The following is a 14497-nucleotide window of genomic DNA, read 5'->3' as shown; positions in this document are numbered from 1 at the left end:
ATCCTGCGGCAGATGTAGCAACCTGTACAACTAGTACGTTGTGCGGAATTTAAGTTTCTCCTTTCGGGACCATGCGTCGCTCCCTCGTGACTTTGCTCCTTTAAAAAGAAAGCCACGCAGACATCTTGTTCTTGCTTGTGGGCCCCTGACCAGAACTTTCCGTATTGTTTCAACCTTCTAGAGGAAAAGACATAGTTTCCTAACATATAGAGGAAAAAATTGTTGTATTTAGGACAGCCATAGTTGTGAAGGTGTTCCAAGGCTCCTTCCAGCCGAACAGGTAGTTGCCAGCAACCAAACACACTAAAGCCACAAGGAAAGCGCCCCTTGCTTGGTAAGGACCGGCGCATCCGCTGCGACCTCCGAGAGAGGCTGGCCGTCCTCCTCTAGCAACACGCTCCAGCCTCGAGCTCGCCGCGGGGAAGGAAGCCCAAGCCGAATCGCTGCAAGAGCAAACAGAAGCAGTGGCCGGAGGGGAGTCCCTCTGCCCCGTCGCCCCAGGAGACTGTGTCCCTTGGTCTGTGTGTGCCTCTCAGGGGACTCTTGGACTCTCCTTTCACCAAAACTGCTGCCTGCAGAAAGCAGGATTCGGGAAGAATGGGCCAGGAGTGAGCACCGTGCCACGACATCCAGGTTATCTAGGAAGAGTTATTCTGGAGGAAATATGAATAGAAAACTAGGAGGGACCAACTTGTGGCCCGGAGGATGCAAACAACCCATTTCTTTCAATATTGTTTACCCATTTTTTGCGTCATAAAAACGTAGAGGAGGAGGAACCCAGGGAGAGGAGACTTGAGTAGGCTCTGGCTGAGGCGCAAGTCTCACAACTATCCTTGCTCTGTTCACTTGACGGACAGACTTCCATCGCTAATCAGTTTGTTTCTAAGACTCAGAAGAACCAGTGTGTTGCAATGACCTGTTTTTCCCCCCAAAAGTAACACCCTAGATTTTTCCTACACTTCCTTGGATCTTATAGTTAACTTCTGGAGAGAGCACGGTGGCAGCTTTAAACAGTTATAACTTCTTGGTTCATGTATGTTAAGAAAACAGAGAGAGAGAGTTTCAAATGAATAGGAAACCTTTAACAAGTAGGTCCCCTGAACGTAATAGATATTTTTCCCTGCTTCAAGTTTAGGACTAAATGAAGAGGAATTGGAGAGGTTCCAGAGGATACTAATGAAAATGATTAAAGGACCAATGATGAAAGGTTCAAGGAATTGGGATTACTTAGCCTGGAGAAGAGAAATTTGAGGGGTGATTTAATGGCAATCTTCAAGTACAGTATGTGGAGGGTTATTACAAGTATGGTAGCCAGCTGTTCTCCAGCTGTAGTGAAGGTTGAAAAAAGGAAACAGAACTAGAATTTCAGCAAGACATTGAAATGAGATCAGTGGTGTCGGTGGTTTGCAGACTAGCTCAATGGACTGTGGAAGCTTTGTGGAAGGCCATGAAATGCTGATGTTTTAAACTTAAAATATGGAGGTTCTACTAAATCCGATACCAACCTATATATAGTATAACAAACGCTTAAGGGAGAATTATGGAGTTCAAACTCAAAATTGGGAAAATGTCGAGTTTGGGAGATGAATGGGAGTTAAAGCACGGGGGTACCTTGATTCGGGGAGCCCAGTTTTGAGAACCCACGGGCTCTGACCAGGGGCTGCAGCAGCACAACCTGCAGTGGCGCCGGCTGGAGCCCATGAGGATGTCTGGGTTCTCAGGAAGGGAGAGAATCATTCCCATCTGAATCCTGTTGTCCTGATTTCCACCCACCCGTGGGAGAGGAGGAGGTGGGGTTCCAGGCTGCAGGAGGACCCCTACGGACTGCATGGCCTGGAGACGGGGGGAGGGTGTGGGCCTGTCCCCGGGGCAGCCTCACGGGCAGCGCCCCCATCATGCGGACACACCAGCTCTGGCCTGGCCTATGGATTTAGGTCACCATTACACAACTGCAGGTTATCAGGAACTTCACTCTTTAAAAAAAAAAAAAGACTTGTTTTTAAATGTTTTATTACAAAGCTTTTTTTAAAAAAAATGCTCAGCACGTTAACTCAAACTGGAATGACAAACGTTAGATGACAGTTTGGGGCAAAGGCTGTGCCTTGCTATTTAAAAAAAAATGGGTACATCAATGCTCATTTTAACAACTGGCTTAAAATTCCACTAATTGGCTAATAAAAACAGATACAAATACAGAACATTTAAAGTAATAACAATTCAAGTGCTGGGCTTTTTACAACAAGGGGGTGAGAAGGAAAGAAATGAAAATTCACTGCAAACTGGTCTGCTGAAAGTATCTGTTAAGGTTTACCATTTAAAAAAAAGAAGAGATCATAAGAAAAATAAAATGAAAGAGGACTGCCAACTGCTACCCACAGAGTGGACTGGCTGTTACAGTTTACTTAGCTCTATCGGACACCTTACAAAGACAGGCTACTATTATTACAGGTAATTCACCGAGAAGCCCCTTAGCGGACAAGATATCCCTCAAAAGAAGAAGGCTTCTTTTCATTTTGTTTTTATTTCAAACTCTTCCAGCTCTTTCGATTTTACTTAAACTCATCACTAGCAAAATATACAAGAAGATTAAAACTAAAAAGTGTAAATTAAAAAAATTCAAGTTTAAAAAAAAAAGAAGCAAACAAGATTGATCCTTTTGCACTGTTAAATAAAAGCTTGAGGAAAAGAGAAACAAACATGAAGCCAGAAACAAAGAGGGAACTCTTCCACAAGTTCCCTCCGGGATGCTGACGGCTGTGCTGCGGCCGCTCCCAGGGCTCGGGGCAGGCAAAAGCAGCCAAGTTACTGTCCTTGCCAGGAGGTTACAGGTATGGAGGCGGGATGCTCTGGGAAGTGCACGGCGGAGACGGGGGAGGAAAGCTGCTCAGCTGACCCAGGGCCTGCTAGCATTCTCATGTGCTTTTTTTCTTTTGAAAAAACCTTGTATGCTTTTTATTGTGGAACATGGCTCTCGCAGTAGATGAAAGGGGGGTTGGCAGTGATTGTCTTTATGGATCAGCGTCTCTAGCAGTGACCTCAGGGTGAAGTTGGTGTCATTTCTCCTTTGGGGTCGACTGGGCAAGCCGTGGAGACAGTCTGGGTGTTCAACAAGCTTCCATCTCCAGGAGAGGTCCCGGGGTCGCTGCCTTGGCTTTGCACGTGGGGAATGAGCTTCGTTTTCCACCTCAAGAAGGAACAAATAAAGTACTGTGAATGTGCCACAGACCTTTACAGATTTTAACCTCTGTTTCATACAGCACATGTCTTAAGATCTCTGCATTTAATTAATCCACGTTGTTGATCTGGTGATGGCTAAAAGAGGTTGCCCTATGGTAGCCCTAAATCCTCAGACTATGTTAGAGAATAAGTGTACTTTACTGAAATGTTTACCCTGGTTCCATGTATATGTACATAAATGTACAGGGTTACGATGTGAAATACACATAATACTTCAGATCATGGTTAAAAAAAAAAAAAAATCTGTTGGAAAAACATCAGGAGGGAATGGCCAAACATGAATCGTAATGGCAGGCAATGGCCAGATCAGGGAAGACTTGTCATTCTAAAGTGTTTGTTTGGTCTTTTTAGTCCACTGTGGGGAGCCAGTGTAGGATTTTACATGAGACTAAACCACACGCAAGTTAGTCAGTGCCCCTCACACTCCTACAACAAGCCCCCTTGTGACCGGGATGGTCTATGTCCGCTCATATTCAGTCTTGAGGTGCATACGCTTCTCCAATCTTCGACTTTTCAATTCTCAAGAGTTTTTTCCTTCCTAACAACCAGGATCTCTAACGTTAGCCTTGGAGTGTACACTCAACAAGTATTTAAAGATACTGCTGATAAGAGCATTCAGAAAGGAGAATCCCTAAATCCCAAAAGCTTTAATAATCTGAGTTTTTAAAAGTGATTAAAAATAAAATATAACATTGCAACAAGATGAGACAAAGACAAAAGGAAAGTGAAAGCATCTCCAAGGTCAACTCCTTTCTGGAGAGCATCCGCCTCCCCTGCTTCACACCTGGGGAGACTGCTTCGTCCAGCTGCAGGGAAGCACCTACTCTACCTGGGTCTTTGGCACCTCAGATGCATCTCAACTCTTTGTGCTTGCAGTGTCCTTGTTATTAGCAGACATTTCCTTTAAAAAAAAATTAATTCTAAAAAGTGGAGTGCATTCCCTTTATGCTTTTGATTTGAGTGGAAAGACATCTTAGAGGAGAAATAAAAGGAAGCTTTGAGATAGTTTAATAATGAAAACTCAACTCTGGGTAGCGAGTTACAGTCTACACCGCGCTGTTCAGAGAAGATGGATCTGTAGCCTGGGAGCCGTGAGGACGGGCTCTGCCAATGCCTCTAAGGGGCTCAGAGAGTGCGGGGCGCGGAGTGAGCCCTGCTATTAGGGCTCTTACCAGCCACGTGTTAGCATCGTCAGAATCACGGCAACCACCACCGCTGCTGTCCCTCAAAATGACTTACCAGAGCTGAGGAGAAACTGTTTACCCGCGTGGCTAGTGAACAAACAAAACAAGCAAAAGCAAACTGGGAGGAAATCAGCCACAGAATGTTGCCTCCAACAGAATGAGGTCTTCGATGACGGTTTCAATTCCTATTCTCCTGCTTCCCCCATCTAACAGGAAAACCACACTACAGCTTTGTGGTTTTTAAACTTGACGCAGAGTAGAGATGCTTCACACAGGAAGATGGAAGAGCTGCGAAGGGCCCTGGCTTTCCAAGGAGACAGGAGCAGAGCCCGGGCGGGGGTGAAGGCAGCGCCCGCAGACTCCTATCCACACCGTGCTCGGGCTCACCGACTCTCAAAGGCCAGGTCCCGGTTGCTCTTGCTGGTGAGGAATGGCGAGCAGCCCCGGGCCAGGAGCGCACAGCAGCTGGAGACCAGTGCTGTGGTTCAGGACAGACTGGCCTCAGCCGCCAGGAGCGCCTGTCTGCTCACGGAGACAAACTGTCCCTCTGCTGGGACCCGTGCCCACCCCAGCCTCAGGCTGACTCCGAAGTCAGACGATCAGCGGCCTGCGTGGCCCTGCGGCGGCCTCCACTCTCCCGCACTGACCACTCATCGAGTCGCCCTCTCTCCTCACCCAGAGTGCCTCCTCCTCCCGCTTCTTGAGAGCATAACAACGTAAAATTACTAACCCGATCCTGGCTGGCCAGAGTGGCCATTTATCCCAAGGATGATACGCGCTTCCCTGGGAAGAATTTCGACATCTCCTAATAAAGCCAGTGCTTTCTACAGTCTCCCGTTTCCCCACTGTTGTTTCGTTATCTTAGTATCCTCTTATAAATCCTCCTGAAAAGCTGGTTTCAGAGGTGCTCTGTACAACTGCCAACCAAAAAGCGACTCTTCCCCACCTGGGATGCTCTCCTTATAGTGTAGCTAGTATTTAAATAAGTGCGCAATGAAACTGCCTATCAAATAAGCCGCCTTATTTGAACCTGGTTGCTCCTTTAAAATATCGGGTCACCAGGGCAGACCAGTCTTACCCCCAGATGGGAGAAATGGGGGTAAAAGGCCTTGCAGTGTTGCTTTACAGACATAAAACAGGTCAAATCAAGATTCTTTTCAAGAAACCACAGGCGTGAGGCTCGGGAGACTGGCGACTTCCCACATCTAAGTCTTCACGGGGGGCTGCTGCTGAAGCTGGGCCGGCCAGGCGAGCCCCGCGCAGCCCAGCCCGGCGGTGGAGTCGGTGTAATCAAAGCTGCAATTACCGCGCCCGCTTCAAAGGGAGCTCGGAGCCCCGTCTTACACGTCAGGCTTGGGCTCCCTCCACCAGCACTCACCACGCGTGGGCCACTTGCTGAGTGGGTGTGAAGGAAGCACAGGAAAACACCCTCCCCCCACCGTCCAGCTGAAGCTCCTCTCCTGGACCAGACTCCAATCTGGACAAAATATCCCACTAACCAAATGGAAGCAGGAACCCAAACAGGCGGGGTCGCTTACGAAGAGCCCAAGCGGTAAAGGGACATCTCAAGATTTCAAGAGGGACCTGCGTCTGGAAGACGACCAGCACTGACCGAGGCATTAGGGCCTTTTAGGCCTTGCCTCAAAAGATGTGATGAGAGGGGGAGGGGAAATTCCTCCTTCTTACGTGCAAACGTAAGCCTCCACTGGGAGCCAAGCGTGGGGTCAGCCCATATCCTTGAGGTCCTGCGGCCCAGCCCCCTTCCCAGGCTGTCCCCACAGCAGGAGGGGCTACGGAAACAAGCCCATTAGAGGCCGAGGTGGGGGCGGGAGGAGGGGCGACGCGTGACCTGGACCCACCGGCTCAGCTGGAGCCCTGTCTGTAAGCTCACTTCCCCGTCCAGAAATGGTGAGTAACCCGAAAGGAAGCTGGTTGGAGTAAGAGCTCCTCCTTCCCCCTCCCACATGTTACTAGCAAGGAGTGGGAAACGTTCAAGTGTTTTTAGTTATGATGTGAAATTTGAGGGGAGAGTATCAGAGATCAGTCTGTGAGAGATAAAGAGAGGCGGGGGCTTTGCAAAGATCGCCCTCCTCACAGCAGCACACTCCACCTCACGCCTACTGCCTAAGTTCTTCTGCCCCACCTTGGGGCAATCGGACGCAAGCCTGCCATTTCAGGGCGTGAACTCCCGCGCTGCACAAAGGCGCCTGTGGACGCAGAGAGCAGACTTCCAGAGCAGGAAGCGAGCGCGACAGAGCTGGTCTGGCCCTGCTGTCCTAGAGGGAACTGAGGCATCTGGTTGTCAGCGGCTGGTGTGAGGGGCCCCTAAGATTCCCCAGGCCTCCTGGTTCCCCATGGGTCACCGGAGCTGGTGAGGAGGAAGGAAGAAGAACGACGTGCGCCGAGCGCTGCTGTGCCAGGCGCTGGGACACGACGTCATGCGATCACGACAGCTCCGCTGACTTCAGCGCGTTTACACACAAGGATCCCGCTGCGGGAGGGGCGAAAGGCCTTGCCTAACGTCACCCAACCTACAGGTGGCAGGATTAGCTTTTGAGCCCTAAACCTACGTTCTCTCCAGCACACCTCGGGGCTAAATTATCACTCATTTGCTTCTCCTTGCCTACCTGCCTGCCGTGCCCATCACTAGTCAGCATCACTGCGGAGGTGGAGGTGGTCTCCCTCTGGACCACTGCCCACCCCAAGAGGCTATGCTCTGTTTGAAAGCAGGGTGAGAGAACAAAGGGCCTAAGAAAGTAACTTTGAAAATTAAATCTCTAAGATTGAAAGTATAACCTACAAAGGCCACCTTCAGGTCTTTGAAAGTAAGTACTACCCAGTATTTGAGAAAAAGAAGAGATGATAACGCGTGGTTAGGAAGGTTAGTGCTGACTCTTTCTGCAGCTGAGCTAGCCCTGAAGTCCCAGCATCAAGCCAGTCAGTCCCCCAGTCGCCAGCCACAGCTCTGACACCAGATGATTCCCAGAACGTGGAGGAGGGAGGGGAGGGGTCAGCGAGACAAGGGGTCACTGGCCCCGGGCTTGGATCCAGGTTATACAGACCGAGGCAGGGTCACTGGATCTATGCGGTTCCTTTCCGTGTGGTTATTCAAAGCGTTAACTGTGACCAGTGAAAGCAGACTTCTTCGGCAATGCCAAGATGACGCTGAGGCAGGCCTGGAACTATTGATAAATTGCTCGAGGGGGAAATTCTGGTTTCCATCTGCAGCTGATGGTTTCTCTTCCTGATCAGCCCTTTGTGTCTCCCTGTGAGGACGTACACCACCATCGGTTGGCTGGGCCTCCCAGTGTACGTCGCACCCACTAGACCTTCACCTCCGCTGGGAATACTCCCGAAACATTCTCGAGGAAAGTTTTTAATAAGAGGCCCTCAAAACCCATTTTAATTCCGTATACTAAAGTGCTTCAGGAGGACAGTAACTATGGAGGCTCATCTACCCACCTCCAAATTCTTTATCCAGTTCACCTTTCTCTCTACAAGTTCTCCTGCACTAAAAATGCTAACTTCACCTTCTAAAAATGAGGCAACAGAATGAGCACACACTTCTGTGTGTTTTTCCTTTCCGCCGTCGTGTAGTACGAGTCTACGTGTCTAAGTATATGGGGCCTAGGGAGGTGACCATGCGTTGTGGGTTCTGAGCATGAGCTCTGAAGACAGAGCTATCCTGAGCAAGTTACTTGAACATGCCACACCGGTTTCCTCGTCTGTGAAATGGAAATAGTTAAGTCGCTCTACCTCATAACGTGTATTGAGGGGATGAAAGGAGATAATACACATGACAGGCTTGGTAAGTACCTGGCATCTGAAAGGGCACAATGAACGTTGGTTACTGCAGTGGGTGGAGACTTGAGTTAGAGAGAGACAGAGCCAGGTGTGAACCTGTCCCTGCTGCACACCAGCCACGTACGTGGCCCTGGACAAGTTACTGACGTTTTCTCATCCTTCAAACAGGGCAGAGATCCCTCCCCATACAGGGCTGCCTCAGGGACGGGAATGGAGAGGCTTCTATTAGAGCACCCAGGACAGGATACGTGGTCCAGAAATGTTAGTTCCATTTCTGTTGTTCCAATCTCACACAGCATGTTCAGGGGGTAAAAGCAAGATTTATACTACTTACAGAACTTCTGGTGGAAAATTACGACCAATAGAGAATTCTGGAAAATCTCTCATGAAATATTACAAAATATCTTATCAAATAGAATGTCTGCAGAAACACACCGATAGCTGGGAAAAGTAATCCCAAGAGGGCAGCAAAAATTTTGTCATTATATTTACAGAGACTGTATCTAAAAATTTAGAAAACTTCGGGTTAGATTTGACTTAGGACTTAAGCAGAAAAGCGGGCACTACTGTTTGAGGTGCTTTCATTTTTTTTTCTCCTCGTTCTGTCAAATAGAATAGAGTGACTTTGCTAAGGCTCACAGGTAGTTCTAGGCAGGATCACCCCACTCCTCTGGATCTGCTGACTGGCAGCTTCAGACCCAAAGCACACAGCTGAGGAAAAGGAAGTGAAAAGGCCTCAGGGTCTCACTGTAGTTATCAAGAAATTCAAGCCAAAAAAAAAAAAAAAAAAGCATATTTACCCTTCCTAATAAGAGCACCCTCCATGCGCCAACTCAGGCCCCGTTTACTTTTAATGTATATATTATTCAAATAAGCTTTGTTTTCTGGTTCCCAAATCTACAAAATGGATCAGAAGGAAAACTACTTTAGGGGAGGGGTACACAGTCCTAGACAGAACAAGAAGACACAATAAATAGAGAAGAGCAGATATTTTAAAAAAAACATTATTTGGGGTCATCTAGAAGGGTCAAATGGTATCAATTCCTTGTTACCATTTACCATATGGTACATTACACTGTAGAATAATGGCATGAGGTATTAAGAACTATTTAATTGTCATGTACTCTGGTGAAGAAAGAGGTGCACTCACAAGAGTGAAAATTAAAAATTACATGTTTTGATACTTAAAGAGGTAAACCTAGAGTTCTCTGGGAAACTCCGTTATCCAGAAGGATGATTTCCCTCAAGTATCTGGATGGCTCAGTGAGAAAACATTCTATCAAACTCAATTTGTCCAAAATAATTTTTTTATTCCATGAAGTCTTAGAATAATAGCATGGATCTTAATTTCATAGGGCTTTCATGAACAATACTAAATATTACGTATCTTGAGAGGGTTGTAATAATGAGCCTCATTCTTCTCTCCGTCTACTATTATTTTTTCATGGCACGTGATCACTCTTGCTAGCCCAGGGTCCAGTTTCCTGTTTGTTTCCCAAGGCAACTTAAATACAATTCTAGCTCTTCTGACCATTAAAGAAAGAGGGGGAAAGACTTGATGGGAAGGACACTGCAGCACAACAGAGATTTTAAAAGCTTTCACCCTATGTATGATCCTCTCCCAGTTCCTTCACGAATGCACAGTTGCCTAGATAAAATCACCCTGTCTGCTGACCTAACAGGCCCAGCCACCAGCTTATTAGTGAGCTGTGGTGAATGTCTGCTGGATTGCAGCCTGCCTCCCTCTTGATTATCCCAATGCCAACACAGCCCCGGTGGGAGCGGTGAGCCCCCGACAGCTGTCTTGTACTGTGTGACCATCTGCTGTGGCCACAGTTGACTGCAGATGGGGGTAGAAGTCTGACCCAAGCTGGGCTAGCCAGAGTCCCTTCTCTGGAATTTGACTTTGTATTGGTTTACTTTTTGGCCACGTGGCACGTGGGATCTTAGTTCCCCGACCAGGGATCAAAAGCCTGTGTCCCCTGCAGTGGAAGCGCAGAGTCCTAACCACTGGACTGCCAGGGAAGTCCCCCTTCTCTGGAATTTGAAAGAGTTTTCTCTTTGGAGACTGGTACTGTAAGAATATGTGAGCTCGAGGGGTTCTGGACACGTGGATCAAAGAGCTGAGGAGGCCAATCTGCAGAAGGGGAGGATGGGATTTGGGGGAGGGGCAGATATGAGAGACAGCAGAAGCGTCTGGACAGTTTTCCAAGCCCACCGTCTAGTGCTCTCCTCGGCCTCCGCACGATGCTCCTGCACCCTTAAATAGAGGCGCTCAGCCGCGCGGGGGCTGTTTCTGCTCCTTGTGATGAAAAGGCTCGCGTCTCATGAGCGCGCGTAAGGCATTCTGGAGAATGATTAGAACCTGAAAACCTGCGGTCCACGCACAGCTTCGTCTAGCCACACGGTGCCGTGAGGCAGCCATCTCCGTTTCAGACAGCGTGCCCAAGGCTGCCCTTGCTATCAGTGTCTGAATTTTCCTGCTGAACGGTCTTACTAGGGAGTCCCTAGTAAGAACACTGCAGTCCAGTGTCATTGCCATGTGAATTCTCTACAAGCTTTCCGCTAACTCACGACACGTCTCGCAGGGGTTTGCAGCCAGACGTTAGAGGAGGGGAACACGTGTAGGCTACCACCCCAGGCAGGGACAGACCTCCATGTCCTAGGCACAGCACACCTGCGATCCGGACGAGACAAATGACGCGCCTGCGGTCGTTTCCATCAGGATCCAGACGCTTGGCCAACTGGCGGGCGAGGTCCTGCACTGGCTGGGCCACCACTCAGAGGATGCTCAGGGGGAGCTTGGGGACAGCACTGAGCAGGGTGCAGGTGGCCGTGCTGGTCTCCCACCTCCGGATGTGAGGCTCCCTTCCCAAGAGCTCCTAACTCTGCCGTCTCCTGTGTGGTTAGTGGCAATTCTAGGCTAAGTGCCTGACACACTTAGCACCTCATCGTGTGACAAAAAGATGAAGGATGGAAAACACGGTGTAGTTTTTTCACTTTCTCATTATGAAAGCCTTAATTTTTCTCTGAGACTTTGGACAAGCCTTACCATTTCTCTAGCTGCTTCCAACTTTACTACTTTGTAAGCACTTGGCTTTGCTTTCTAACTAGACATGCCAACCTAGGAACAAATACCCAGAGGCTCACTGATACTTACTTAATGGGGGTGACTACAGACATACTTAGGGAACAGAGTTCAGAGCAAAGATTAGGCAAAAGCATCAAGTTCCCCGGGGTGAGCTTCAAAAACTATACGAAATAAATGTTTTTCTCAAGGAGACTGCTGAAAATATTTAGACCTCTCCCTGACTCTTAAGAGGACAGGGCTAAGTCCCGAGCTTCAGACAACGCTCCTAGAAGACCTTCAGGGTCACAGTCCTCTCGCTAGTCCTGCACATGACTCCAGTCTATAATGGAAAGCTAGAGACAATTTCTTTTTTTTTTTTTTTTTTTTTTTTTTTTTGCGGTACGCGTGCCTCTCACTGTTGTGGCCTCTCCCGCTGCAGAGCACAGGCTCCGGACGCACAGGCTCAGCGGCCATGGCTCACGGGCCCAGCCGCTCCACGGCATGTGGGATCTTCCCGGACCGGGGCACGAACCCGCGTCCCCTGCATCGGCAGGCGGACTCTCAACCACTGCGCCACCAGGGAAGCCCTAGAGACAATTTTTTTAAAGATGTAAATCCAAGCACTGCACAATTAACTATTGCATTCTATATTATACTAGAAATTACTTCTCCCACACACCTCTTGGCACCAGGGAAATAAAGGCGAATGTTTTTATTTAGTAAAAAATATATACTAATTTCTCAGTTCAGCAAGTGTACAAGCTGAAGATTATGCCAAGGCTAAAATCATAGTGTCCAGAAGAAGTATGTCTGTATGTGAGTGCCTGTATGTATCTCTGGGTGCGTTTAACCAGAGATTTTTTGCTTTTTAAAAAAAGATAGCTTGTTTCTACTTTTAAACTAGACCTTTGACGTTATATAATCAAATGAAATACACTGAAATATCATAAGAGTATCTTTTCAATCTATATAACTTTAAGATAGTGTACTTTTTATGTTTTGCTAAAGTAAATATTAGTAAACCAACTTGTAAAGTTAAGTTTTTAAGTTAGTAAACTCAGAATGATAATTCTCTCCAGCTTTTCAAAAATTCTAATTCTCTGCTTCTTTAATTCTTTATGAATCTTGATTAAGTCAGGAAGAAAGGGAAGTTCAGTATTTGATGATAATCTCTGACTTCTGACAAACTCTTGACGTTACATATTCCAAATGAAACGTGCACCAAAATACTGGAAACTCAAAGAAAGCAACTCGATCATTGTTCTATCAAACTCAAGAATTCCCCCATGACTGGGCACGCAAGTGTTACCTACTGCAGGAGGCCTTCCTTGAGCTCGCTCTGATTTCCGTCATCTTTGTTTTTACACACTGCACTGTATGCACTTCCTTGGTAGCATAAAACATATTATTTTATAATTATCCATTTGTACGTCTGCATCCTCTTAAACTGGGAGCGCCTCTGGTAACGGACAGGGTCCGTTTGGCAAGTAACCCCACTGCCTAGAGCAGTTCTTGCTTGCAGGAGCAGGCCTCACTGGATGTTGGCAGAATGAATAAACAAACAATTGGCATTTTATGATATTGGCCACCACAGGAGAACGTGTGTAAGTCTCATTGCCTGAGGCCCTGGGCTCCCAGCTCCCACAAGTGGCAAGTTAGTTAAAAAAGCTAAGGATGAATCTGGATTTCCTGAATGATCCCACAGCTTGGGGATCACCTCCAACTTGGAGGGATGTCTTTTAAGGATCCCGTTTCCAATAATCCTAAAGTCTGCTGCAAGGTGTTGACACTGGGTTAATGCTAATTTCTTTGTTTCAACTTGATTTCACCAGAGTGAATATTCTTATAGAATACACAAAAGTAGAAACTCACAGGGAGATGGGGACACAGCTGGGTATATGAAGCAATTGCAATGGCATTTCCCACCATTGGGAAATGAGAAAGTATTAAGTGAAACTCATGTCTTTCAAGGAACAGAAACAAGTTTTCAGAGGGCTTTTGTGTTCACAGAGGAGTCCTTTCCTGATGGGTGGGGTCTTTTCCTTATAGTCCGCTGTCCCACTCTAGTTCAGAGTACTGAGAGTTCCCTAGCATTTGAGCTACACCATGGATTGTCTAAGCTCAGTGATCTAATAGGAATCTCCTTCAAGGGCAGCAGGATTATGTTAAGTTTCGCTGTGCAGAAAGAAACCCTCTCAAAAGTCTCTTCACGTTGGAGTCAACGGCATCCTCCCTGTCTGGGCACTGCGCTCCGTTAGCTTTACCTTCCTGCAGGGAGGGCCGTGACTTTAGAACTTCCCTTCAGAACTGAAAGCAAGTCCTGTGAGCTTTCACAGACACTATGTGCAGGAGCAAGTCTTATCAAACATTTCATCTGTCTTCGGCTTTTTTATAAGGTGGAGCCAGCACTAGCGGGACTGAAGTCTGGCAAACAAGGAGCCACGTGACGGCATCAGTGGAGAAGCAAAGCCCCAAACTAGAGGCAGTGCTTCTGGGCACTCATCCTGTGGAGGGGGAGGGTAGGCAGGAAGTGATCTATACAGGAATGGAAGAGCAAGCACATCGTGGACAAGTCGTTTTCAAGATCATACAGGTGCCTTATAGTTATACAGAGCCACTCAGACCTAGAATGAGGACGACAAATTAGTAAACAAAAAAGAGACCCGAGTCCCTTTACTAACACTGGGAGGCAGTGCAGCCCGCGGAAGCACAAAGCAGACCAGGACGTTGGGACCTGATGCGGCCGGGAGCGTAGAGGCCAGCAAAGCGCCCCTTTCACTTGCGCGGAGGAACCAGTCTCCAGCTTAAACCTACTGCCCCGGGCCATACAGCACAGGGAGGGCTAATGTGAGAGCCCGTGGGGCCTCACTCCTAGTCTAGTCTAAGCTCTTTCTACAACAGGGTGCTCTGTTGGCCTGGTCTTTCATTTAGAACAATACACACAATACCCTCCAGGGAAAACAGCTGGTTATTACTGAGTGTCACCTCCTCAGAAGGGCCTTTCATAATCTTCAAGCCAAAGCCGACCCTCAAGTCACTCCCTGTCTTATTTTTATTATAGCACTTACACTTTCCTGTTTGCTTTAAATCAACTGCTCTCCCCGAGATGTAAGCAGTACAGAGCGGGGACCTTCTGAGCCTTGTTCGATACTGTATTTCCAGTATTATGGAGCTAACTGGCATTTATAAAGTGCTCAATAAA

At 47.6% G+C, this 14497-nt stretch overlaps 1 protein-coding gene across 7 annotated transcripts in view; it reads right to left on the bottom strand.

The window, feature by feature from the left end:
- Positions 1-1978: 1978 nt before the first annotated feature.
- Positions 1979-14497, bottom strand: part of LEF1 (lymphoid enhancer binding factor 1) — a 119214-nt gene continuing 106695 nt past the window's right edge. For 6 of the 7 annotated variants that reach the window (XM_022567097.3, XM_022567100.3, XM_022567098.3 and 3 more), the window contains one exon: positions 1979-3184. In XM_022567097.3, the coding sequence (XP_022422805.1) occupies positions 3105-3184 (80 nt within the window). In that variant the 3' untranslated portion in view covers positions 1979-3104. The other variant, XM_022567099.3, reaches the window with a different exon arrangement.

The sequence above is a fragment of the Delphinapterus leucas genome, chromosome 5 (genome assembly GCF_059928025.1).
Source record: "Delphinapterus leucas isolate spDelLeu-1000000601 "Yukka" chromosome 5, BTC_Dleu_Yukka2, whole genome shotgun sequence".
Lineage (NCBI taxonomy): Eukaryota > Metazoa > Chordata > Mammalia > Artiodactyla > Monodontidae > Delphinapterus > Delphinapterus leucas.
The sequence above is the reverse complement of the archived record's forward strand: the minus strand, read 5'-3'. Positions and strand labels throughout refer to the sequence as shown.